This window comes from Aegilops tauschii, chromosome 4, assembly GCF_002575655.3.
Source record: "Aegilops tauschii subsp. strangulata cultivar AL8/78 chromosome 4, Aet v6.0, whole genome shotgun sequence".
NCBI classification, from domain to species: Eukaryota; Viridiplantae; Streptophyta; class Magnoliopsida; order Poales; family Poaceae; genus Aegilops; species Aegilops tauschii.
The window spans coordinates 217,992,773-218,019,034 of NC_053038.3; the positions used below are offsets into that span (position 1 = coordinate 217,992,773).

Genomic DNA, 26,262 nt, shown 5'->3' on the forward strand with positions numbered 1-26,262 from the left:
ACTCAGGTCTCTCTTTGTAGAAATTGGGTTGTTCCTGGCATCCAATCTATTTCTCTTCCTGGACTTTTCCGTTCCAATCAGGGATTCTATTTCCTGTGGGTCATACTCTACTTCCTCTGTCGGGAATTCTACTAAATCCCCATTCAGACAATTTTGGGAGATGTGTCCTTCTTCTCCACATGAATAGCATGACTTGGTGCAGGGTTTAATTGGTTCTTCTTTGGGTGTGTCCTCCACCTCTTCCTTCATCACAGATTCCTCTAAAATTTCCATGAGGGCTCTTTTCATTGCTTCTTTCTTCTGCTGGACGGTCCTTTGTACCATGGGGTAGATGTGACACTGAGCAGGGTAGTGGGTAGTTCCTTCACACAAGAAACAAGTGATCTGCCGAGTTGGGCATTCTTCAGCTGGGTGACTTCCTTCACAATTATTGTGTCCTATTTCTTCACAAGGCTTGTATGCACAAGGTTTCTTCATATCCTTTCCATAAGGCTTCAATTTCTGGGACACAAGACGAGATCTTTATAGAGTCCACTTAAATTCTTTCCAAGTGGTTACTCCTTGCCATCCATTGGTGGTTTGGTACATCCTCCACCAAGTAGCAGCACCTCTTTCAAAACATTGAAGAGCATGCCGGGTCATCTCCCTTCCGACTATAGGGTTATTCTCCATGTGATCCTCCATGTTCTGAATCCATCGGTCCGTCTCCAATTGACTCATCGGTCCAGAAAATACAAGCTCATCTTCATTCATCCTCTGTTGGGTCCATGGGTTTGGGGTGAGATAAGAGAGGTCGAGAGGGATGCACACAATACAAACAAAAGTTTTGAAAAGACAGATTTTTATTGTGGCTGTCGGAAAAACAACAAACAAATGACAGCTCACAAACGTCGCATCTAACGTAGGCATATAACAGGGGTTGGGTCTTCTAAAGGTCAATAAATCTGCAACGTCGCCAAACTCTTCAAGTCTTGTTCACGTCTCCGATGGCTTCTTGCAATCATGCTTGTCCTTCTCAAGTTCTTTTGCCAAACCATCTCTGCTGACGCGAAGTCTCTCGTGACGTCCTTTAATATTTCTGGAGTTGCGCTCCAACTTCTGGGTCTCAACATCCTTGACATGAACCATGATCCTACTGTCCTTCAGCTCCTGGCGAGTCTCCGTTATCTCGAGGTTTCGCTTTCCCAGATTGGCTACTTTCAGTTTCTGGGTTCTGAGTCCTTCACGAAATGCTTACTTGTCGAATACTGCTTCCTGAAGGTTCATCTTTAAACTTCCTGATGTAATGCTCCAGATCCTGGTGATACACCAGCTAAGGTTAAAACTTCATCTTGCTGATAGGTGCTCCATCAGCCTTCTACCATCCAATCCTTCCATGCATCTGCATGCTTAAGTCCGCACGGTGACAATATGATAAGCGGGCGATAACATCATGGGTATCCGTGTTTTTGCTCTTGTCATTTCCATGAGCTATCATTCCATAGTTGATATCTCCTGCCTTAGGGTTTCCTTGACAAAACTTTGAGTTTCTAACTCTCCATGTTTCGGTCTTTCTCCGATACACCTTGCTCTCGAGTATTGACAGCTTCCATAGTCCGCCAAGTTCCATAAGGGTAACCTTCCTAGGTCATACACATCTGGCAATTCTTCAGAGCCTTCAAATTCTCCCAGTCTTCGGAGTCTTCAACCGTTGTAGTTTTCCATTATCATAACGCACGGTAAAATCCTCTTCATTCCGAATGGTCTTAGTTGTCCGATATCTTGTCCTTCTTGGAGTGGTCTCATCAGTCAAATCTTCGAGTGGTCAAAAGGGAAAAAGGGGTATAGTCTCACTAAAGGGAATATTTGAATTAACTCAGAAGAGAAGAGAGGTACAAGATTCTTTTGAAAAGAAAAGTTTTAGAGAAAATCCTTCCTATGGGCTTGCCAGTTTCTAGGGTCACATCCTACAGTCAACATGTGCTCTGATACCATCTTATAGCGACCCGACCCGAATGGATCAAGTCTCTGTGCTTAAGTGTCATCCCTGGATCGGTATGCTGACACACACAGTACTCGAGGATTTATAACAGAGGTAAATCACATGTATAAAATAACGTAAATACTTTTACCTCAATCCAAAATAGCGAAAGTAACCAGGTTGTGGATTCCCATCGACACCAACGGCAAAGTTGAGTGTAGAAATCGTAACCCTAACGTATCACTTACTCGTCGTAAGAATCCTGCAACATGAAACGTTGCAGCCCGAAAACGGGTCAGCACATGGAATATGCTGGCAAATTCACACCATAGAGAAATGATGAATAAAGGCTATCACTACATGCATATATGGCTGGTGGAAAAGCTCTATGGTTATAATATTTTTGCGAAAAGCCAATTTTTCCCTACTTCAAAGCAATAAATTTTATTTAACTATCATGGTGGTTGTGAAACATTGAAATGGTTGACAGCATCTCAATCCCAATTAAGTATCATCATTAACCCAATAATATTAATTAAAATAACATGATGAGATCAACGGGATAATCCAAGAACTAGATACTCAAGATGTCCATAACCGGGGACACGGCTAATCATGATTAGTTTGTACACTCTGCAGAGGTTTGCGCACTTTTCCCCACAAGACTCGATCGCCTCCGCTTGATTCTCGCACTGCATGATGTTTGAGAAACGGATGACCGAGACACAGCCTTTCAGAAACAATCACTCTCTACTCTGGATGGACCGGTACACCTACTTTCCCCTACATCTGCTAGTCCACCTCTTCAAGAGATCCTGTAACCTACTCAACTATGCTAGAGCCCATAATAGCTTGTGGCTGCACACGGAAGTTTCTAGCATGAATAATCTTATGATCCCTTTGAGCCTGGGTGGCGGTCCTTATACAAACAGACAACACTGGGTTCTCCAGGTGCCTCAATCCACCCAGATGTGAGTTTTAGTTGCCACCTTAAGTAAACCATTAAATTAACAATCTCACATCTGTCATGAAAAATTCACTCAAACCCAATCCACGTCTACGAGCATAGCATAGCAATGTAAGCAAACGTAGAAGTAACTCCCAAGGGTTTGATAATAAAACAGGTAATAGGTACTACCTCAACTACTTCCCAATACCCACAGTTTAATTAGGTCCTAACCATGCAATGTTTGAGGGTTGAATCTAATGCATAAAAACTGGGTATGAAAGGGATATGATCAACGTGTGAACTTGCCTGCAATGTTGATGAAGATGATTCGCACTCAAAACTCTTGATAGATCTACTCGTCACACTCCGGTCAATCTATCGCAAGCAAGCAATAGCAACCACACATAAGCAATCACTCAAAAGATCGAGAAGAACGAAGAAGACGATTCGGGAAACATCAAAACCAAGCAAATAACTTTTGCAACATAAAACAATTTCTAACAGTACCAAAATTATATGAATTTGGCCTTATCAGAAAGTTTAGGTCAAGAGCTTCGGTTTGCAAAAAGAATCAACTCAAACGGAGTTATAAAACTTAAGTTATGAACAAAAAAAGTTTGGATACAAATCTGTTTGAATTCAAATTTTAAAACTTTCAAAAACATGTTTAAGTTGTTTTACTGGATAGAGGAGATCATAACGAAGAAGTGGGCGTTGGTTTCGTTGGATTTAGACAAACGAGTAAAAAGTAGTGATCGTTTGAAAATCAGGGACTAATCTGTAAATAAAATAACTACAACTAAGTCCCTGGCGTAAATAAACAAAAAACGAAAAGACTAATTAACGAACGCTCATTTATAAGACCTAAACAGTGGACGTTCGTTGTTTAATAAAACCCTAAAAAAACAGATCTAGTCTAGTTTTTTTTAGAAAAACCGAACAAAAAAAAACGAGAAAACCGGGCGGCGGTAATACCGGTTTACGGCGGTCCGGCGGCGGACCAGGTCGGCGGTGGCGGGGTTCGCCGGCGTCGGAGAAGGGCGGCGGCAGCTCGGGCTTGACCGGAGCGGCGGCTCTGGTGGCCCGCGGCGAGGGCGGAGTGGACGGGGAGGGGCGGCGCGTCGCGGCGAGGAGGATGGCGGCGTCGGCGGCGGGCGACAGGGCGGCGGCGGTGAGATGCGGGAGAGGCGGCGGCGGGGCAGAGAGAGAGAGGGGGCCCGGGGCGGCGCTATTTAAGGGGGGAGAGGAGGAGGCGTGGGAAGGGGGCAGAGGAGGCCGGAGGCGGCACGACGGCCATGGCGGCGCGGCGGCGGACTCGGGGAGAGTCCCGGTCGGGAACGAGGCGACGGGCGAGCTGGGCTGGGCCGCGGCCTGGCCTGGGAGCTGGGCCGGCCCAGTCGGAGGGGTGGGTTTTGTTTTTTTTTTCAAACTCCGACAAACAAAATAAAACAAATAAAGGAAAATATTATATAGGCATATAATATATCAAAATTTTCAGAAAAATATTTCCTACAAGATGAACATTTTTCTAAAGGCAAATAAAATTCACACAAATTTTAATAAATCAAACAGTGCTGCTGCCTTATTAAAATCCAATAAAAATCATTTTAAAAATACCAAAATGATTTCAAAATTATTTTTCTCCAATTTTCTGATGTAGGGAATCATGTTACCCTATTTTCTGTATATTTTATTTTTGAAGAAAAATAATTTGAATAAAACTCAAATAACCCCAATATTGAAAAATAATTTCAATGGGACTTTGAATAAATCCGTTAAAACTCCCAACTTACATTTCATATGTTTTGAAGAAGTCATTTTATCTTCGCTCGTGAAAATCATTGAGTTGCATAAAGTTTTAGAATTGGAAATATTCTCAAATGAAATTCAAATATTTTCAACACCCCTTGTCATTTAAATAAATGGAAGAAGTCATGTCATCTTCTCTCCAGGGTTTTGTGGTGAAAAGAATTTAAATTCATGGAGATCATAACAGCCAAAATGAAAGTTTGGGAAAGTCCTTTTATTCCCTCTCATTTAACTTTCAAAAGTTTCGAATTCCACTCACTTTTAGTCAATCAATCACACAACAATCCAACAAACAATCAAATCTGTCTATTTATTATAACATTCCAAAATTTAGAATTTTGGGATGTTACATTTTTAGCACAAACACACTAAGACAAAATCCATTACTATTGATGTCTCGATCATGTCATTTTTGCAAGAATAAAAAACTCACTAACCTAAACACAAGAGGGAATGAAGTCTGAAGTAGATATTTTCTCTACCATCTGTAACTCCACAATATGGATGGAAGCCCTATGGGCACAGGTACCGGTGAGTTCCATGGACATCCTTCGTTAGCTCGGTAACAATCCAGGCAGCGGCTCAATGGAAATAACAATCGACCGCTGCATCCAACACTAATGGGAAAGAAGACAACCAATCATCACATATTTGGTGCGTGAGAAAAGATCATCATGATGTTGCTACAAGTACAACCTTCAGAACACCAGTATACTTGAAATGCTCATAAGCCATAATCATCGTCATCCAGCGCTCAGTGTTGTAAAAAATCATCTGCAAGTAAAACATGATAAAAGAAAAGCTACATACTAAGAGAAGTTGCATAAGCTTCTATTCATCTCTTCACAAGGAATTTATGTATATACATTCAAGGACCATGGACTATCGGTGAAGATAGATATCTTTTTTTTCTCTCTTGACAGGTGATGTAAGTACCAAAAACTTGCTGAAAACGGATTACACGTACATGTACTAAATAAACCCGCTCACATAAAAATTTCCTACCCTGTAAATAGTATCAAATATTTGGATTAATTAACTAGCGGTTTTGGATCGCCAAGGCCATTAAAGTGATATCTAACATAGATGCCAATATAGAGCCAGATAAACATAGTGATGATCAAGATGGATGTATGGTTCTCATACATATATGAAGATGTATCAGTCCTAAAAAGTAAGTGCACTGGTGCATCAACAAAGAACTAACCGATATCAAAAGTAAAAAAATTGCCAATATATTTTGAGCAAGCCAGCCAGTGCCATGGTTTTATCCTAACTAACTACTTTTTTGCGGGGGATCCTAATTAACTACTTGACCATTCACAGTATAGTAAAGTACCATATGCATCACCATTTCCTAGCATATAATAGTATAGTAAGACTAAAAGATACTCGGTAATGGGGTTGACCATTCGAGCAACCAATTTCATCACAGGTTTCCAGATATCTAGAGACAACACTTGTATGGAAATATATCACAACTAAGCAACATAATCAGGAGATGAATAGTTTCAACAAAGAATGAATCTAAGAACAGCCGAAGGTACAACACACTGACCTGATTTGCTTGCAGCACCATGTCTTGTTGGATGCTGGCCTCCTCCTCACCAATCAATCGATGCGATGGTCTTACTAAAACTGTATGAGAAGGAAATCATGGTGGCAAATGCAAAACCTAGGAAAGGAGATCAAGGAACCAAATTAAATTCTGAAAAAACCAGACCTCTCAATGAAACCTTGCAAGGGGGCGAGGAGTGCAGTGGCCAGCGGTTGGGTCGCCCCGAGGATCTACTCCCGAATCCCAGCCGGCACGCCCTGACTATCAGCGACACGTCCTCGCCCACGTGGATCCGTCGCCCGCTCATCTTTGCTGCTGATCATGGGAGTACGAGAAGAAATTAAAAAGGTTGGCGATTTTCTCTTTGGCTTTTTTACGCTACGTGGTGGAGGACAGGGCGGGGGCGGCGGCGGGGCCTGAGCAGATGGAAGGCAAGCAGCGGGGATGGAGATGACGCAAACGCCACCCGTGGACCTGAATCAACGAGAGTGTTCCGATTTTGCTACGGGAATAGTGGCCCTTACGTCTGTAGCGGAAGATGATCCGCGGCCCATGCGTGCATTGACCAAGGCATGTAATGGCAAGGAACGCCTAAAACAGCCGATCCAATGGCCAATCGCTAGTGCTTTTCCGCACTCATCTCGTGTTGAATCAGACACAGTGGAGGAGTGGCGATACAGAGGGCATGAGCCTCCCCCGTCGTTGTAATCTGATTGTTTCAGGGCTACTGTGTAACCAGACCATCAAATCAACTACTCACAGATTCCCTCGCACAAAAATACTTGCAGATTAACCAGATCCCAATTTCAAATCATCCAATGAGAGCATGAGGGGAAGGAGGCAGGAGGAAGATGTGGTGGAATACTTCTGACTACCGACTGGAACATGGGGCATCTGCACAATCGCTAATAAGATTGGCAACAGCCGGGTCCGGCCCGGAGGACGAGCGAGACGACGGGTTGGGTCAGGAGGAGGTGGGAAGGAGGGAGACCTTGCAGGTGGCGCGTTGAGGTCAGGCGATGGCGACGCTTCCTGGCTGCTACATCCGCCTCGGCGCTTCTAAATTGATGGACAAGCGGGACAGGAACGGATGTACCCGCTACGGATCTTCATGCTCACCATGTATTCCTCCTTTTCTGCCGGACAAAGTGGTAGCGTGAGAGGGCTGGGAGCCTGGGAGGGATCTCGGCTGCCACGGACATCTCTAGATCGCAAAGGAAGCGAAGCGGCGCAGGGAGGGCGTCGGGTGAAGGGAAATGGGTGGCGTTTGATGTTTTTCTCCTTGTGATGTTTATTAGGGCTTCGTGCGAGATGGCCCAATTAACCACGGCCCCCCAATTTTGTCGCGGGAGTAGCTGCCCACTCCAGGGGCGATAAGTACTGCGGAAGACTTTCGTTGGACGGTCGAAATCGCTGAAAACTATAGATCCGACGACTATGGACGCTAATGCCCTGAGATGGCTGGATTAGTGCTCAGTTTTAATATATCTAAATGGCCCTACTTGTGTAAGACGGTATGTATGGATGTAAGACTCTTATTATCCAGCCTCTATGTGTTCAGTGAGCATTGATCTCTAGGATTACTGTACACGTGCATTCGGTGATCACGACTTATGAGTCGGGGTCCCCACAGAGCTAGTATCAGAGCCATCCTGACTGTAGGAAATCTTAGTTAGCATGGTCGTTAGTTAGATAAGGACCGTTCCACAAACCATCTATACTTCTCTTCTTTTCTGGGATTTCCCAAACTTAAGGGGATATTTCCCTTATTGACCTCTCCCATTTAACTTTTGTAGATGGCCGTCGCCCCCTTGAGACTTCTTACGACAGGATTTCCATCACTCCTAAGAGATTGCCTCCAACAATGCCACTATCCCTTGCTGCCCATGTACACCCTGCACGAACTAGAAAATGATGTGTTCGAGAAGGAGTTCTACGCCAAGGTTTTTGTGCCTGTCAAGACCTCACCCCAGGGGTGGTTCTTCATTGGACCACCCATGCCAACAAGAGCCCTGGCCATTCAGCAAGTGGCATATGAAGCGTTCCTCCGTCTTCGAGACCTCCTTCCAGAAATGAAGGAAGAACACACCACCCGCTACCTACATGGCAAGAACGAATTTGGAGCCCCAACTCAAGTGATGATTTTCCCAGAAGATGAGGATCCAACTCTCAAGTACTAGATCGATTTCATCAATGCTAGAGACTACCTTCTACATCACCTTACTGAAGCATTCCTCAAGGCTCGCCAAGACCTCCCTTCACTTCTACACCTCCACTGCCTCGAGAAGAAGAAGGTGGTCGAGCGAGAACAGCAAATCATTGCCTTACAAGCCCACATTGCCAATCAGGAACAACAAATCGAGCAACTTCAGAAAGCCCGCAACCAAACCCCACGCAGGAGGCATAGGAATGGATTTCCATATCCACCTCGTAGAGGATCATCGTCAGGCCCCCGACGACAATACCCAAGACTGAATAACAACCTTTTTGCTTTCGTCACATGTCATGGGTGTGGTGAACTTGGGCATATTAACAGGATGTGTCCCAATAAGCAGCCGACTGTCGCATGCCTATTGGCACCCCAGGAGAACCTAGAACCTGAAGAATGAGCGCCTTTTCTCCAAGTAATGAAGCAAGCACGACTACCGAATCCGAGGACCCTTAGGGTAGGATGAGTCGTGTACCCCCTATGCGTAGTCGAGTCCATATGATGGTTCAAATGAAACCATGTTGAGTGTTTCTTGTTCTTATCTGTTTGTGGTTCGATATAAGTCGCACTTTTGCCCTAGGTAGCATGTACGCGACTATATCACCTATCTTATCTTAATGAATGTGTGTGGCCTTCACGGCACTTGTTTGCTTGCACTTGCACTATAGAAACCCCTTTAGGCATTCCCCTCCTCTATGCTACTTTTCCCTCTCATCTCTCTCCTCAACTGAAGGCCAACAAGACAAGATGCACCAAGGATTCTACTTCAGCGACCAACAAGCACTGAAGAACTTTTCTACAACCTCCTCGACCAAGTGAAACCCCGTGGAGTTATGTTTAACCCTCCAGACTAGAAACCCATTCCTGGACCCTTCGAGACTTCACGAGATACCCCAGCTCGAGTCCTTAACCATGTGCTTAACCCACATAATTGCAAGAGAACCAATTAAGCCTCTGTAAACCTTGCACAGCACTGGGATCATTATGGAACTAGTGGACATAGTGAACGAGCACATTATCATCCTAATATAGCACAAGAACTGACGATGCCATAGGGAAGACCAGTTTGAGGATATAGGAATAGAGGGAAAATGGTTTGATGAAGCTATACTAGTAACCTTGAGGAATACCCGAGATTCTTTGGTGGATTATAAGGCTTTCATATTGGTAGATGAACTTGGTGGGATCGTGTTCATATCGTAGCATAACTTTCATCACCCTGGAGTAAATTGGATTTAGTAGGACAATTATGATCGCAAGCTGAAATTCTTGGAAGTATAAGGATTTGACTAACCAGGGGATATGGATAGGAGATAGTTGATATTACGATAATGACTTGGGGAAAAGTGTAGAAATTCTCGTGGGACATGAGATTTGGATTTAAGTAGGCGATTCTAGTTGAGTATAGATGCTGAGTATGTCTACAATGTTTAGAGTAAATTGGATTTAGATTAATGATCTCAATCATGATACCATGTTTCTCGGTGGACAGCAAACTAGGAGATTGGATTAATTGTCGGAGTTGATTTAGGGATCTATATAAGCCTAACCTTGGAGTTTACTTGACCATGATAATGGAAATTGGTGGACTTACTATAGTAGAGATAGCCCTTTCAAGTATTAGGGGATTATAGGGACTTAGGAGATCATGTGGAACACCATAGACATTGGATTTGTAGAATTAATGGATTATGTAGTGATTAATGGAAGTTGATGGGCTGTTGGACCCGCGCTGGCTCATGAGTGCCCATACACACCTCCTCTAGCCCTGCCGTGCAAGCCACGTGTCAGGGCGGGGCTATCCACGCCCCGGGGTCTCCCCTCAGAGGGAGCCCCCACCCATGTACCAGTGGAAGCACCACGCTCCGCGCTGGCAGTCGACACGGTCGAGGAGCGGCTATGCCCATGCAAGAGCGGAAGCGCCATGCTCCACGCTGGTGATAAACAAATGGGGGCAGCCTAACACTAAAGCAAACAAAAAGGAAATTGCGGAAACCTAGAAAATTATTACAAAACATACCGTCTCTTAAAAGTAGCAAGCATAAGTTCTTACGCCTCCACGAGGGATGATACATGTTGCAGGACTTAAATAGGGGGGAGCACCGCCATCGAGCTTCTTCTTTAGCCTTGGACGCCACCATCGCCCACTTGGGGAGCCCCGTCATCGGCGACATCGCCGCCGTCCTTGCTGCCAGCCGTGGTCACGGGGTCGACAGCGAGGAACTTGCGCAGCAGGGCCTCCACCTGATCCTTCACGGCCTCGGCAGCGGCAGTGTAGAGCTCATGGTCCACAGGCTCAAACAAGGCACCAAGGTTGAAGATGGGGTCCCGAAGATAGAGGTGGCTGAAGACGCGCGTCACAGATGAGGTGGAGAGCGTGTGGGCTTCTCCTTCCACCATGGGGCCTACACCAACGACGATGCCCTCGAGCGCCGTGGTGAGCTTGAGAAGCATCCCGGCGGGGCCTTCCTCTGGAGTCACCAGCGGCTTCTCGTACCCCCTCCCATAGAGATCCTTCAGCGCCTTGCGGGACCTCAGCTCGAGGGAATTGAAGGCGGCGCGCCCCACGGCAGCCCTCTCCTCGGCTGCGGCAAGGAGATTCTCCCTAGCTTCCAGCCAAGCCTTCTCCCCGGAGACGAGCTTGCCATGGGACGCCTGGGCCGCATCCACCTCCCTCTTCAGCTTCTCCAGGCGGCCGCGTTCCATGGCCTGTTCCCAGGCTGCTTGCTCCACCTCGATGTCACGATCGGCAACTGCAGCTTCCCGGGCCTTCAGCTCCTCCTCCTGCACCTCGAGCTGGCGGGCCTGGGCGGCCTGCTTATTGCGGAGTGTTTTCAGCTCGGCCTCCGCCGCACGACAGCGCTCCTCGGCGGCCTTGACGTCCTTCAACGCCGCGTCACAGGCGACTGCGGCTAGGCCAACCACCTTCTGGCCCTCCTCTACGGCCGCCTCGGCCTGGCCCCAGGCCGCCCTGACGAACGCGTCGGCCTGGTGCTACCCCGAGAACAGCTCCAGGCGCCTCGACGCCCTGCGCCGGTCGGGGCACCGAAGATCGTCCCGGAGCTGTCCAGCATGGAGAAAGCCTCCTCTTGAGCATCGGGCATGGTAGAAGAACCACGGCCCGCTGGTGTGATGGCTAGGGGAGGAAGCGGTGCCGGCGTCAAGACTGGCGTGGCAGAAACAGCAGAGATGACCGGGGGCTCCGGGGCCCTCGGGTCCACATCAGGCGAGCGGAGGGCGAGCGCCTCCGAAGTCGGCTCGGCCGCAGGGACTGTCTTCTCCTGAGGCTGGGCCCCAGAGCCTCGGGAGGACAACCCTACCACAGGAGGACGGGAGGCAGCCTCGTCCTTCTGAGCCGGAGTCGTTGCCACCACGGCAGGTCGCTTGGCCTCGACGGCGCCGCGCTCTCAGGGGCAGACGAGTGCGCGGCTAGCTCTGTGATGGAGGCCGATGGTAGGGCAGAGGCGCCGCCTCGGGGATGCAATGCCGACCTGTCCTTCTTTGGGATCCCCTACTTCAGCTTCTTCGGAGGGGTTCTCCTGGACCTCGTGGTGACCCCGACGGAGTGTGGCGACTCCCTGACTGGGTGCTTGCCGGCGTCGTTGTCAGAAAAGGCACGGAGGAGCTCGCTCTGCCGTGGGGGAGAAGTCTCCCCCACCTCCTCCAAGGTTGCCTTCGAGCTCTCGTTCCCCTCCTCCCCGGAGGGGTTGCCAGAGGACACCAGCACCGGGGAGCCCGCAGGCAGGGAAGGCTCCAGCGGCACGAGCCCCCGCTCATTGAAGACAGGCATGGCGGCGGCTATCTTTTCCCCGTCGGCATGACGATACAATGGGAGATAGGCGTCCGAGGGGCCACCCCGGTCGTTCCCGAGCAAGGTGCGCACGACCTTGCCCAGCTCCTCGTCAGACAAAGTTGTCCGGGTGCATCCGGAGGTCGTCTTCCGCGCCCTTCAAGCTCCACAGGGGGCGCGAGTGCGCCTGAAGTGGAGCCAGGTGCTGCGTGAGGAACTCCTTGACGATCATGGCCCCTGTCAGCTTCTCCGCCTTCGGGTCCTCCGCCTTCAGGCTGGCTGTCATCCTCTCCAGCAACTGCTCCACCCTGGGGTCGGTGAGCTTCTCGTGAGCCCATCGATCCAGGGGCGTCGGCAGTGCGGTCGGCAGATCCAGCCGAGCGTGGGAGCGCTTGGCGTCCATGAAGATCCACTTGTTTCAGAAGTCCTCCACCTTCTTCCCGGCCCGCGAGATCGCGTTGCTGCCATCGGCCATGATGAAGCTGGCGCACCCAGAGCACCGGCCGCTGCTTATCCGGAGGTAGAAGAAGTGGCGGAACAGTGCGACGCAGGGCGTCACCCCCACAAATGCTTCGCAGGTGTCGGCGTCCTTGGAACGGGGGTCCCAGACTTGCCTGCCTGCGGCCACGGCATGGCTCTGTCAACGGCCCGGTATGGCCCAGCTTCAACAACAACCCCCCAAGGCCCTCGCGAGGGGCCAAGCCTCGCGAGGCGGACGACACCAAGACCTCCCTGGGGGCGGCCTCACTCGGCTGGCTCATGAGGAGCCGAAATATCAATGCAAGGTGCACCTCGCAAGGTTCATATGACGTGAGCCATGACGACCAAGGCCAGGCGGGCGCCAGCGGGCGCAGTGTACCAGTTTCCTCTTCGGTGCTAAGGAAGCAAGCGCAGGCGCGGAGTCCTGAGGAATCAAGCAAAGGTTTCCATATCAGTGCAACAAGACCAAGACTGCCAGGACGGCAGGACGGAGGTCATCATGGAGCCCACTGCGGCGTCACCACCAGAGCCTTTTGCAGGCGAAGACTACTTTTGTCAGGATAGCTTGTACTAGCTGTTCCCCTTCAAATTTGGCCGTTGTAGGATCCCTTCCCGCCTACATTTGGGAAGATGACCAAGGCCACTATATATAGGACTTAGCCGCCACCATGGGAGAGGGATCAATTACACTTGAACCACATGACCAGCTCATCGAGCTCAAGAACACCTCACCTCCTGAGGCTGTTCATCCTCAGCCCCTCGAGGCAATCCACCACAAAGCTGGAGTAGGGTATTACACTGCAAGGTGGCCCGAACCGGGATAAGATGCTGTGTCCCTTGTCCCTTGGGTTCGTCGAGCTAGGCTGTGGAATCGTAGTGCAGGCAGGTAGAGAAGAGAGAGTTCTTCGCATGCACCCTTGAGTTCGAACCTCTCAAGGGTCCGCGGAACCCCGAATCCGACATTTGGGGCGCCAGGTAGGGGTGCGTCGAAGCCTCTCTTCCGTCGATCGGTTCGCCGCTGTTCCACTGTCTCCATGGCTGATGCTCGTCGAGCCCGTGCTGAGGGTTGAGCCGCTCTCGCCGCTCGCGTCGCCCAGACGGCGCCTGTCGGTGGACCTCCCCGTTGTTCTCCATCACCTGCTGCCAACGCTTCCCCCGGCCCGGCGGGGCACGAGCAGAAAGCTTCGTCGCTGCACCCCTCCGTGCGGCGGGACGGACGCACCACCGCCCCGTTGCTGACTCCGGCTGGTTCGTCATCTCACGCTCGTCGCGGGCCGGCGGACGCGTAGGCTGCGCTGCTCATGGCGCGCGAGCTCCTATGCTACCGCCCCGTCGACAACCTCTACGAAGACTGGTTGGACCGCGTCGCCGAGCTAGTCAGCGCGGCTGGGGGCTCGCCTGCACCGTCCCTCTCGCTACCTCACCTGCCTCCCGCCGCGGGCGACGTAGCCCATGGAGCGCCTCCACCACCTCCCCGTTAAGACGTCATCCTCGGACCGAGGCGCGCGGCACTGGGGCACGACCCACCGCGCAGGGCGCCCGCACGCGAGAAGAAAGCTGCCAGGAGGTCCAGCGGACGCAAGAACGTGCTCCAGCGCTCACTGCACCACCACGTCAAGACCGTGCGCCACCTGCGGTGGTGGCGCGTGGGTACCAAGACCAGGCTCCGCCTCCACGACGGACTCCAGTGACAACAACGGCCTATCATGCCTTCACCCCAGAGCTACACAGCGTCATCTGGCCATGCAAGTTCAAGCCCGACCTGGCTCCACGCTACGACGGCACCCCCGACCTTGCCGAGTTCTGCAGCTCTATGAGCTGAGCATCAAGGCGGCCAGCGGCGACGAGAAGGTCATGGCGAACTGGTTTCCCATGGCCCTGAAGGATGGCGCGTGCTCATTGCTCCTGAATCTGCCCACGAGATCGATCTCCTCCTGGGGCGAGATGCGCGAGCGTTTCGTCGCCAACTTCCAGGGGACGCGCGACCGCCCGCCTGCCGCTGGTGACCTGTGACGCATCAAGCAGCAACCAGGGGAAACCCTGCAGAAGTATATCCAACGCTTCAACAATGTTCGCCTCAATATCCCCATGGTTTCGGACGAAGCCATCATCTCGGCGTTCTTCGATGGCGTCCGCGATGTCAAGATGAAGGAGGAGCTCGCCATCCATGAGGACCTGGGCACACTCTGGAGATGTTCAACATTGCAACCAAGTGCATGAGAGCTGAGGAATGGTGCCTCTCCCTCCTCGAGCTCCCCGCAGCCAACCTAGAATACAAGAAGGCCAAGATCAAGGACGTAAAGTGCAAGGGGGCTGCCATGCTCGCGGCTGAACCAGAAATGAAGCGCGGCTGCGACCACCCAGAATCATCCAAGGGCAGCCATCCATTCTGCGTCTTCCACAATGTACACAGCCACAACACCAATGATTGTTAGGAGCTCAGGGCAATATGGGACGAACGCCTCGGTCGACGCCCCAAGCGCAATGATTGAGGCTACGGCCGTGGAGGAGGTCGAAGCGGAGGACGCTGGGACGACCGTGGCCCAAGCCAGATGTGGCGCGATGTCAGGACCCCGATCCTAAGTCACACGGATCTAGCATGTAACACATCATATCACTTTGCGGCCTCACGCACGGTATTACCATGGGTGCCACCTTACCCGGCCCAGGACCATTTGTGCCTCTTGGCTCACGTATATGACAGTGTTGCTAGCATCCATATGACAGATAACCCGGGCCGACATGACTAGTCGTGAATCCAAAGTGGCACTAACTTACAGGGACAGGCATACATGAACCAGCAACGAACGTGTCGGTCATCAACGTATGAACCCAAGTCATAGCAAGCTACACGGACTTAAAGGAACAACGCGGGACATTTCCCCGAAGGGACAAACACAGGAACGAAGAAGGACACATGCCGGCCAGCCTAAGTGTTCCGGAGCAGTAGCAAGCCACCATGGCTCAGTGGAAGCACTAGGAGACATTTCCCCATAAGAGAGGCTACCAAGAATAAACAACTAGATAGTCGGATCCCACACATACCAAGCATTTCAAAAACATACACACAATATGCTCGATATGTGCAAATACAACATGGCATCACAACAAAACTCTACGACTCAAGTATTTATTCATTAGGCTCCGAGGAGCCAGATATTACAAACATGGGTCTGATGACCCAGCATTCAAGTCATACAAGCAAAGCACATGCGGAAGCTTAACTTGTCTAAGTACAGACAACTACAAATGAAAAAGGCTGAGAAGCCTGACTATCTACAAGACCCTGCCGAGGGCACAAGATCGTAGCTGAGGTAAAAAGCTAAACATCGAAGTCCACGCGGAACTACTAGTGAGACTGAAGTCTCCTTGCAAAAACATAAATTAAGCAAACGTGAGTACAAATGTACCCAGCAAGACTTACATCACAACTAGCAACATATGCATCAGTACCAACAAAGGGGTGGTGGAGTTTAACTGCAGCAAGCCAGATTTGACTCGGTGGCTATCCTGAACTAGGACTGCAAGTAACTCTTTTGAGGTGGCGCACACGAGTCCACATATTCACCATATCAATACACCACTATGGACCCGCTCCCGTCTCCCTACGAGAACGCCATCCATAGCACTCACGCTTATCTTGCGCATTTTAGGGTATCCACTTTCACTTGTCTATGAACTTTATAGGCAACCTAGAAGTCCTTTACCACGGACGCGACTATTCGAATAGATCATTTATAACCATGCAGGGGTGTACTTCTTCACACATGTTTCCACCACTTAGCGTCTGCACACGACATGTGCTCGGCAGACTTGAAGCGAAAGCCGACGTGGGTGTAGACCACGACCTGACTAACCACACAAGTCCCTAGTCCAGGTTTATCGCCTATTCAGGTTCCATCCACAGGGAGTCCGGCCGAGGTTTCCACTACGGCCCCGAACGATGTGTGCAGGGTTCCCGAGGCACCAAACGGGCGTCCCGGTACACCGTGCCACATGCCTACCGCATCACAGCCAACCCCTCGGGTCAGCGCTGCGCACGGCCTCCAGCATACTACAAACACCAGAAACTACTTGCAACTCCTGGACATAGGACAGGGGGGTTAATAAGTCAAGCGGGGTCATATTTCAGGGCCCAACGTGTGGTAGTAGCTGTTCATGGATCACAAACACAGAACTCAGTTCCTGAGGATGGTTTCAATGAGACAACCCACCATGTACTCCTACATGGCCTCTCATCGCTACCTTTACCAAATCGTGTTCACACACTTAGCTCTCAACAGTTGGACATGTTCACCACATTCCAATTCCTCCCCAATGAATCGGACCTGACTCAACTCTAAGCAGTAGCAGGCATGACAACAAGCATGAATGAGTAGGCACATCAGGGCTCAAACAACTCCTACTCATGCTAGTGGGTTTCATCTATTTACTGTGGCAATGACAGGTCATCCAGGGGAAAGGGGTTCAACTACCGCAGCATGTAACAGTTGAATCATTGTTGTCCTAATGCAGTAAAAGAGAGCAGAAGCGAGAGAGTGGGATTGTATCGGAATGAACAAGGGGGTTTGCTTCCCTGACAGAATGGTCGAGGGGTACTGTCCTTCAGCTGGATACTCGCGAATATCCTCGGGAGCAGAACCTACCGCGGAAAACACACCGGTAACACAATCAATACATGGCGATATGCAACAATATGATGCATGCATATGACATGGCAAGATGAGTGTGTTGGGCTAATGCAACTAAGAACAGAAAGGTTTGAGCTAATTTGAACCAAGGGTTCAAATTCAAACTCAAGTTTTGGATTCAAATAGTTCATTATCATGCTTTGAACCAAACAGCAAGTTTAAGTTGTTTAATCATACATGAAACTAGTACAGATGGAAAGATTGGATTTTTCTGATCATTTTTCATATATAACTCTTTTCATTTGGAGCAATAGATTAATTTCTATGATTTTTTGACGTTTGTAACAATTTCTAGAATTTTCTGAATAAGTTTAAATCCAGAAAATTCTTTACTACGTCAGCACTGTGTCACTGTGGCGTCAGCAGGTCAACGGGGCCGGTCCAGGTCAAACCTGACCAGTGGGTCCCACGTGTCAGTGATTAACTAAACTAACTAAACTTAGTTAGCACTAACCTAGGTTAATTAGCAGGGCAGGGCCCCACCTGTCATTGACCCAAGGGAGGTCAAACCCTGGTCAAACCGGGGCGAAACACCGGCGCTTAGACGCTGGCGATGACTGAACGCGGCGAAGCGGCGCGGGTTTTGCACTCCGGCGACAAAATGGGTGGCAGAGGCCATCTACGTGAAGCTGGGGACGAGTCGGATCCAGTGGTGGTTGGAGTCGGGGACGCCAGAAACATCGCCGACGACGACTTTGGTGGCTGCCGGAGCTCGGTGTGGTGCCTACGGTGCAGGAGGGAGAGAACGGAGGGGGGAGGACGAAGCAGTGCTCACGGCGATCTCGGCGGAGCAGACAACGAGGTCGGGGGCGGTCGGAGCTGAGCAGGGCGACGAGGGGGATCTCCGGCGACGGCGGTCGGGGATGAGCTCGGTGCAGCATCTTCAAGACGAGCGAGCACTCGGGGCTCGGTCTGTTCGGTGAAGTGGGCGTCTGCGGTGCTCATGGACACGTCGGCCGGCGATGGGGTGACGGTGGCTACGGCTACGTCGACGGAGAGCTCGTGGCTGCGTCGGCCATGGCATCCAGGGAGCGAGGGAGAGAGTAGGGGGAAGTGAGGTGTCAGTGAGGTCGGGGAGGCACAGAGGAGGCGCTTCGAGGCGTTGTGCTGGCGCGGGCGAGGTAGGCAGGCAGTGTGGTGGCGTGGTGAGCTCAGCGGTGTCGCGGTGTCCCTCCTCTGCCTACTGGCAGAGGTAGGCGATGAATGGCACGGGCCAGCACAGTGTTGGGCCGGCCAGGTGGGCTGCGCCAGGTAAGTGGGCTGGGTCCTTTCTCTCTCTCTCTTTTCTATTTTTTTCTGTTTTCTATTTTCCGCAATTGTGTTGGCTTTAATAAAAATACCAGGGCACTTTCAAAAATCATGAAACTGTTTGTGGGCATTGTTTGGAATATTTCCAACAGCCCTCAAATGCTTTCAAGATTATTTGGACATTTAAAATATAGTATAGAATTTAAATGTCCAAGCTCAAAATACTTATGATTTAACTCAAAAAACCAGAGATGACCTAGAAAATGGGCACCATTTTTGGCAGAGGTTTTCACCCATTTAAAAAATGATGAACTTTTCTGAAGGGCATTTGGGTTCATTGAAAATTATTTTGTTTGAACCTATTTGAATTTCATTTGGTGCTAGGGTTTATCAGTCCCCAATTCAAATTTCAAATAAATTTAGACATGATGCATGGATGCTTGTGCAACTATTTGCAATCAAATTCTAGGGCTGTGACACGCGACCAGCCTCGTGAGGACCGTTGGCAGGGCCAGCCTCGCGAGGGCACCTGGAGAGATCAGCCTCGTGAGGACCGTCGTCATGGCAACGCCGGGCTCCCACCGCAGCCACCACCACCAAGAAGGAACGACGACCACCACCAGGACGATGGGGTTGGGGGCTTCCAGGAACCTCGTGCCATCGCCTGCATCCTGGGTGGCGCTCAGGCCCCCGCCTCCCAGCGCATCTTAAAGAAGTTCACCCGTGAGGTGAACGTGGCCCTCCCGAGGCTCGAGGCCACGCGCCCGCTCAGGTGGTCCACGTGCACCATAACCTTCGGCTCGTTCGACCAGCTCAAGTGCGTAGCGACTGCTGGTGCCCTCCCGATGCTCTGCTCGCCCGTTATCAGCAATGTCCTTGTCACCAAGACCCTCATTGATGGTGGCGCGGGGCTCAATGTTCATTCCATCGAGACGTTCGACCGCCTCCAAGTTCCTTATGATCAGCTACAACCCACTAAGCACTTCTCAGGAGTGACCGATGGCTCCACCACTCCGATAGGGCAGATCCGCCTCCCTGTCACCTTCGGCCAATGCGACAACTACCGCACCGCGCTCGTCGACTTTGACGTCGCCCACATCTGCCTCCCGTACAACACCATCCTTGGATATCCGGCCCTGGACATGTTCATGGCGGTGACCCACCATGGCTACAACGTCCTCAAGATGCCAGGAAACCGCGACATCATCACGATCGCCTGCAAGGAGAAGGACGCGGTGTGCTCCCTTGAGCGTGCCTACCAGGCTGCGGCAATCAAAGACCCAGACAACGAAGGCGCCACCTACCCTCCTGAGGCTGTCCCGAAGAAGAAGTAGCAGCTGCTCTGCCAAGAGCCTCAGGAGACCGGTGTCTCCAGCCACACCACCTCAAGACCTGCGCCCACGGATGGGGCGCCTCCCTCTCTCGCATAGGAAGACGCGCCCGGTGCCCTCCTCAGGCTGGGCTCGGGGGCTATCTTCTGGAGGGCTCTGACATAGCCAACGTCATGAGGGAGGCGCTCGGGCACCACGTGGAGGCATGCTTTATCACACGCTTCCCTCACGAGGGCACAACGCACGGGGTGCCAAGTGCTCAGGGGTTCATCACCATGGCGACTGAGGAGTTTCAAGAGGCAAGAGCGATGCGTGGCGACCGCCGCCCACCACCTGGCGTAGCTCCTTGTCCTGGCGAGGACGACGAGTTGTGCCTCTGCGTCAACATCCCAGGGCTCAATAGGGCCGCATCCCAGGCACGCTTCTGGCCTTCCCGTGCTGGTCGGTGTGAGGGTCCACCTCATAGCTATGTCCGCATGCCGTTCGGCTTGCTGAATGCGGCTGTTACCTTCCAACTTGGCATGCGGAGCGTTCTGGCGGCTCGGGAGGGCAGGCATCAGGCGGTCGTGGCGGAGATGGCGCCGGTTCTTCACGAGCTTCCCGAGCCTCCAGGGCATCCCGAGGTTCAGGACCCAGGCGGCTCATGAGGAGCGAGCTCTTTAGCACGCGCCTTCAGCTGCTCCAACATCTCTCCAGCAGCGGTGCCAGGTGACATTTTCCGGTTCATTCAGTTGGGGGCACCCCTCGGGCTGCATTATCCCCAGGTCGCACGGGCCTGTCCCTGCGACATGTATCCTTTTGCATCTTTAATTTAGTTTGTTGGGGGCGCCCCTCGGGCTGCATCATCCCTAGGCCGCATGGGTCCGTCCCTGCGGCATGTATCGTTCTTGCATCTATCTAAGCTAGCGTTACCTCCTCCCATGAGTTGCTTTATGATTATTGTATGCCTGTCTGGTAGTTCAATACCGTGAATGTCGTACGCCCTTGCAAACCAACCCACGACCGCCTCATGATTAAGGATTAGCACGACGTTTGTGCTCGGGTCCGTCCCTGCAGCGTCGCTAAACCCAAGAGGCTGAGCTCTGGCTCGCGGGCCAGCTCCCGTGTACGTCACCTCCCATGGTCCTTGGTGCCTTGTTCTCGCATGAGCTAATCGCGGGCGGACGAGCTAGGGCGCGTGACTCGGTGCCTCGCCAACACGAGAGCCGCGTGCCGGTTGTCTTTCTTCAGGATTTTCGCATGAGAAGACTGGGCACGGAGTCTGTGCTTGGGTCTACCCCTGCAACATCGATAAACCCAACGACTGAGCTCTGTCTGGCGGGCCGGTCCCATTCACGTCACCTCCTGGGGTCGTTGGTGTTTGGCCTTCTCATGTGATCACCTCAGGAGATTCATTCGGCGCAAGTTGTCTAACCATCTCGTAGGGCCATCACAGCTGTCAAGAATTAAATTCAGGCGCAACCCGCCTTGACGTAGGGCCTCGTGAGTCCCGCGCTGGCTCACGAGTGCCCAGACACACCTCGTCTAGCCCTGCCGCGCAAGCCACATGTCAGGGCAGGGCTGTACACGCCCCGGGGCTCCACTCACAGAGAGCCCCCACACACGCACCAGTGGAAGCACCATGCTCCGTGCTGGCAGTCGACACGGTCAAGGAGCGGCTATGCCTGTGCAAGTGCGGAAGCGCTATGCTCCGTGCTAGTGATAAAGAACTGGGGGTGGCCCCATGGCCACATCAACCTCAGGGAGCCGCCAGGCTTAGTGTCCAGTCTCATCGAAACACTTTCCCCTCGGCAGAGTCGCGCGAGGGGGCTGGGAACGGGGGCTACGCTCAGGTTACGTCTGGCGCACGCCACCCTGCCAGGTCCCTCGGACCTGGTCGTCGCGCGGCCCTCCAGTGAGGGGCCTCGGTGAGGAAAGGTATGAAGGTCTGTTTGTACGTCAAGGGGGACTCCTGAGCATCGCAACTCAGGAGCCTAACTGGTCACGTAGCCCCTCGCTCCTTGGTCTCGTCCTGGTGATCCGGACGATCTAACGGTGGCTGAGGTATGCGCGGGGTCGGGCCCTGCCGATGCAGAACTCTAAGGCCTACTCTCGCATCTCCTCTCCGCAGGCTGTTTGTACGTCAGGAGGGACTCCTGAGGACCGCGACTCAGGAGCCTAACTGGTCACGTAGCCCCTCACCACTTGGTCTCGTCCTGGTGATCCGGACGAACCAATGGCGGCTGAGGTATGCGCGGGGCCGGGCCCTACCGACGCAGAACATCAAGCAAGCGGGAGGAAATTGCAAAATCCTAGCAAATTATTACAAGAAATGTTGTGTCTTAAAAAGCACAGACACATAAAGTTTTAATGCCTGCACGAGGCACGGTGCATGTTGCAGGAAATAAAAATGGAGGGAAGCGCTCCCAGCAAGCCTCTTCTTCAGCCTTGGGCACTGCCATCGCCCGCGAGGAGTGCCCCGTCGTTGACAACATCGCCGTCGCCTGTACCATCGGCTGCAGCTGTAGGTTTGGCGGCACTGTCAGTCGGGGGTGCGGGGTCGATGGCAAGGAACTTATGCAGCAGGGCCTCTACTTGGTCCTTCACGGCTTCGGCGGCGGCCGTGTAGTGCTCCTCCTCCACAGGCTCAAGCAGGGCTCTGAGGTCGGTGCTGGGATCGCGAAGATGGAGGTGGCTGAAGACGCGCGTCATAGCCAAAGCGGAGAGCGTGCGGGCTTCCCCCTCCACCATGGGGCCGACTCCATCACTAACGCCCTCGAGCACTGTGACAAGCTAGGGGAGCAGCTCGGCGGGGCCTTCCTCAGCAGTCACCAACGGCTCCTTCAACCCCCTCCCGTAGAGTTCCTGCAGCGCCTTGCGAGACCTTTCTTCAAGAGAATCAAAGGCGACACGATCTTTGGCAAGAACCTCCGCCTTGGCCTCCAACCGGGCCTTCTCCGCCTCCACCTCCTCCTTCAGCTTCTCCAGGCGGCCGTGCTCCGCGGCCTACTCCCGCGCCGATTGCTCCAGCTCGATGTCACAGCCGGTGATCGCGTCTTCTCGAGCCTTCAGCTCCTCCTCCCGTGCCTCATGCTGACGGGCCTCGGCGGCGTGCTCAGTGCGCAAGGTCTCCAGCTCGGCCTTCGCCACCCGGCAGCGCTCCTCGGCAGCCTCGTCGCCCTTCAACGCTGCGTCACAGGTGGCCGCGGCCAGGCTGGCAGCCCGTTCACCCTCCTCAGAAGCTGCTATGGCCTGGCTCCACGCCACTCTGATGGACGCGTCAGACCACAGCCACCCCGAGATCAACTCCAGGCGCCCCGACGCTAGGCGATGATCGGCGTCTTGACGTCGTCGCGAAGCTGGGTCAGTGCGGAAAGAGACTCCTCCAGAGCACCAGGCGAAGCAGAAGAACCACGGCCCAACAGCGTGATGGAAGTGGGAGGGGGCAGCACCGGCGCCAGGGTCAGCAAGTTAGCAGCAGCTGAGGGGCCCGGGGGCTCCTGAGCGTTCGGTACCTCAGTAGGCGAGCTGAGGGCGGGCGCCTCCGGAGCCGGCTTGACTACAGAGACCACCTTCTCCTGAGGCTGGGCCTCCAAGTCCTGCGAGGATAACCCTGCCACAGAAGCACGAGGGCCATCACCATCCTTCTGTGCCAGGGGTGGTGCGGCCGCGGCAGGCTGCTGAGCTATGGGGACCACAGCCGCCTCCTTCTTCTTCTTCACCACATGCGTTGGCCTAGCCATACCGAAGGGAGGCATCAAGATACTACAACAAGAGCAAAGAAGGAAGGTCAGGGCAGAGCACTTACTGATCCACGGCGGCGTAATCTCTCACCCTCTTCAGAAACACCATGCCCGTGGTCTTCGCTGGCTGGGGCACTGGCGCGCGAGCCCCGGGGGCAGATAAGGGCGCGACGCCCGGGTCTGTGGCAGTGCCGACCGGTGACGAATCAGAGGCACCGCCTCGGGAGATCAGCATCGACCGGCTCTTCTTCGGGACCCCCAGCTTCGGCTTCTTCGAGGGGGTGCCCCTAGATCTCATGGTGACCCCGGCGGAGTGCAGGGGCTCCCGAGCTGGGTGCTCGCCGGTGTCGTCATCATCATCAAAGAGGACGGGGAGGAGGTCGGGTTGGCGCGGGGGGAGGTTTCCCCTCCACCTTCCACAGTCTCCTTTGAGTCTGGCCCTTCCTCCTCGTCGGACTCACCAGAAGCCGCCGCCACTGGGGAGCCCGGGGGCCCGGTGGGTGCCAGCGGCACGAGCCCGCGCTCGTTGAAGACTGACATAGCGGCGGCGATCTTCGCCCCATCCGGGCGGCGGTATAGCGGAAGATGGGTATCTGGCAGGCAACCCTGGTCCTCCCCAACCAGGAGGCGCAGGGCCTTGTCCAGCTCCTCGTCAGAAAAGGTGTCCGGGCGCAGGCGGAGGTCGCCTCCCTCATCCATGAGCTTCCACAAGGGGCGCGAGCGCGCCTGGAGTGGAGCCAGGCGCTGTGTCAGGTACTCCTTGATGATCATGGCCCCCGTCGGCTTCTCCACGCTCGGGTCCTCAGGCTTTAGGTCGGCCACCATCCTCTCCATCATCTGCTCCACCCGGGGATAGGTGAGCTTCGCGTGATTCCATCCCTCGTGAGGCGCTGGCATCCCAGTCTGCAGCGCCAGCCGAGGGTAGGAGCTCTCGGCGTCCATGAAGATCCACTTGTTCCTGAAGCCATTCACCTTCTTCCCGGCTCACGAGATCGCGCTGCTTCCATTGGCCGCGACAAAGTTGGCACACCCCGAGCACTATCCCTCTTTGACCCGGAGGTAGAAGAAATGGCGAAGCAACGCCTCGGACGGCATCACCTCCACAAACGCCTCGCAGTAAAAGGCAAAGATCGATAGGAGGAGGACGGAGTTTGGATGAAGATCGAGGGCGTGGAGATTGTAATGGCGAAGGATGGCATAGAAGAAGCCGGACAAAGGGGGGACCGGCCCCACAAAGACGTTGTGCAGGAAGAAGGGATAGAAGGTATCGCCCAAGGTTTCCGGCTTGGCGGAGCCAGCCCGGAGCACTATCTCTCCCCCATCGTTGCTGTTGTCCGCCATCACCAGGAGCGCGGCGGCGAGGTTCTTCTCCGAGACCGTGGGCGTACTCAGGGCAGGCTCGAACCTGGAGGGCGAGCGCACGGCCTTCGCCTTGTCGGTGGCCGTCGGTTGTGGGTTCGGGGAAGAGTTTCAGCGAATCTGGAGTCTCTCTGGGCGAGAAGAAGAAGGGGATTCGTAGCAAGATGAAGGAAGATCAATGAAAGCCTAGTGGCGGGTGCCGACCTTTTTGTCAGGCCAGGGAGAGAAAGGAGTCGGCAGTTTACCCAGGGGCTGAGGATGAACTAGTACAAGAGGAGAACAACCTCGCAAGGTTTGTTCTCGTGAGGGAGTGAGTCGCCGGAGTTCGGATTGGATTGTCCTCTAGGGTGTTGGCTAACCTATACTTATAGTGGCCTTGGTCCTCTTCCTCCAAAACGAAGGCGGGAAGTGATACCACAGTGGCCAATTTGAAAGGGGACAACTAATACATCTTATCCTGACGAAAGGTGGTCTTTGCTTGCAAAGGTTCTCGTCATGATGTTGCGCTGGGCTCAGCGATGACATCATTCCTACCGTCCTGGTGGTCTTGGTATTTTTGCACGAAATAGAAACCTTGCCTGATTCCTCGGGACCCCGCGCCTGCGCTTGCCTCCTTATCAGCAAAGAGGAATCTGGCTTCTTTACGCCCGTTGGCGCTCGCCTGGCCTTGGTCGTCATGGCTTGCATCACCGCAGCCTCATGAGGTTGGGCACCTGCATAGAAATCTCCGCTCCTCAGGAGCAGCCCGGGGAGGCCACTCCCTCAGGAGGTCTTGGCGTTGTCCGCCTCGCGAGGCTTGGCCCCTCGCGAGGGTCTTGTTTTGGCAGTCTTGAAACTGGGCCATACCAAGCCATCAAAGGAGCCACGCCATGTCCGCAGGCAGGCAAGTCTGGGTACCCTGGTTCCCAGAACGCCGAGAATGAAAGTAACGGTAAAAGTGGCAATAGTAATAGTAGCAGTTTTGTAGTGACTGTAACAGTAGCAATGGCGAAAGTAACTTAGCAAAGACCAGTATGTGAAAATCTTGTAGGCACTGGATCAGCGATGGATAATTGTGTTGGATAATATTCATCATGTAGCAGTTATAACCTAGAGCGATGCTCAACTAGCTCCAATTCGTCAATATAATGTAGGCCTGTATTCCCTATATAGTCAT

General features: G+C 52.8%; 1 protein-coding gene across 8 annotated transcripts; it reads right to left on the minus strand.

Moving 5' to 3' along the window:
• Window positions 1-5,009: 5,009 nt before the first annotated feature.
• LOC109762827 (uncharacterized) lies at window positions 5,010-7,608 on the minus strand. Of its 8 annotated transcripts, none has more exons than XM_020321707.2 (5): window positions 7,396-7,608; window positions 6,442-6,591; window positions 6,277-6,356; window positions 5,415-5,492; window positions 5,010-5,335 (listed from the first exon to the last, which is right to left on the minus strand). In XM_020321707.2, exons 2-5 carry the CDS (start codon window positions 6,581-6,583, stop codon window positions 5,273-5,275), a joined length of 363 nt encoding a protein of 120 aa, XP_020177296.1. In that variant the 5' UTR covers window positions 6,584-6,591; window positions 7,396-7,608; the 3' UTR covers window positions 5,010-5,272. The 8 variants fall into 8 exon arrangements, with proteins under 8 accessions (XP_020177296.1, XP_020177297.1, XP_020177293.1 ...); XM_020321708.3 differs by having other exon boundaries at window positions 7,373-7,593; XM_020321704.4 differs by having other exon boundaries at window positions 6,442-6,588; window positions 7,268-7,590.
• Between the last annotated feature and the right edge of the window lie 18,654 nt (window positions 7,609-26,262).

Bases quoted from the DNA above. Each gene is read 5' to 3' on its own strand.
- LOC109762827 (XM_020321707.2), bottom strand. From the start codon at position 6,583: ATGAGCGGGCGACGGATCCACGTGGGCGAGGACGTGTCGCTGATAGTC. The intron at 6,357-6,441 runs GTCTGGTTTTTT...CTTCTCATACAG, and splicing joins TTGCAAGGTTTCATTGAGAG to TTTTAGTAAGACCATCGCAT. The intron at 5,336-5,414 runs GTTGTACTTGTA...CTTTCCCATTAG, and splicing joins AGTATACTGGTGTTCTGAAG to TGTTGGATGCAGCGGTCGAT.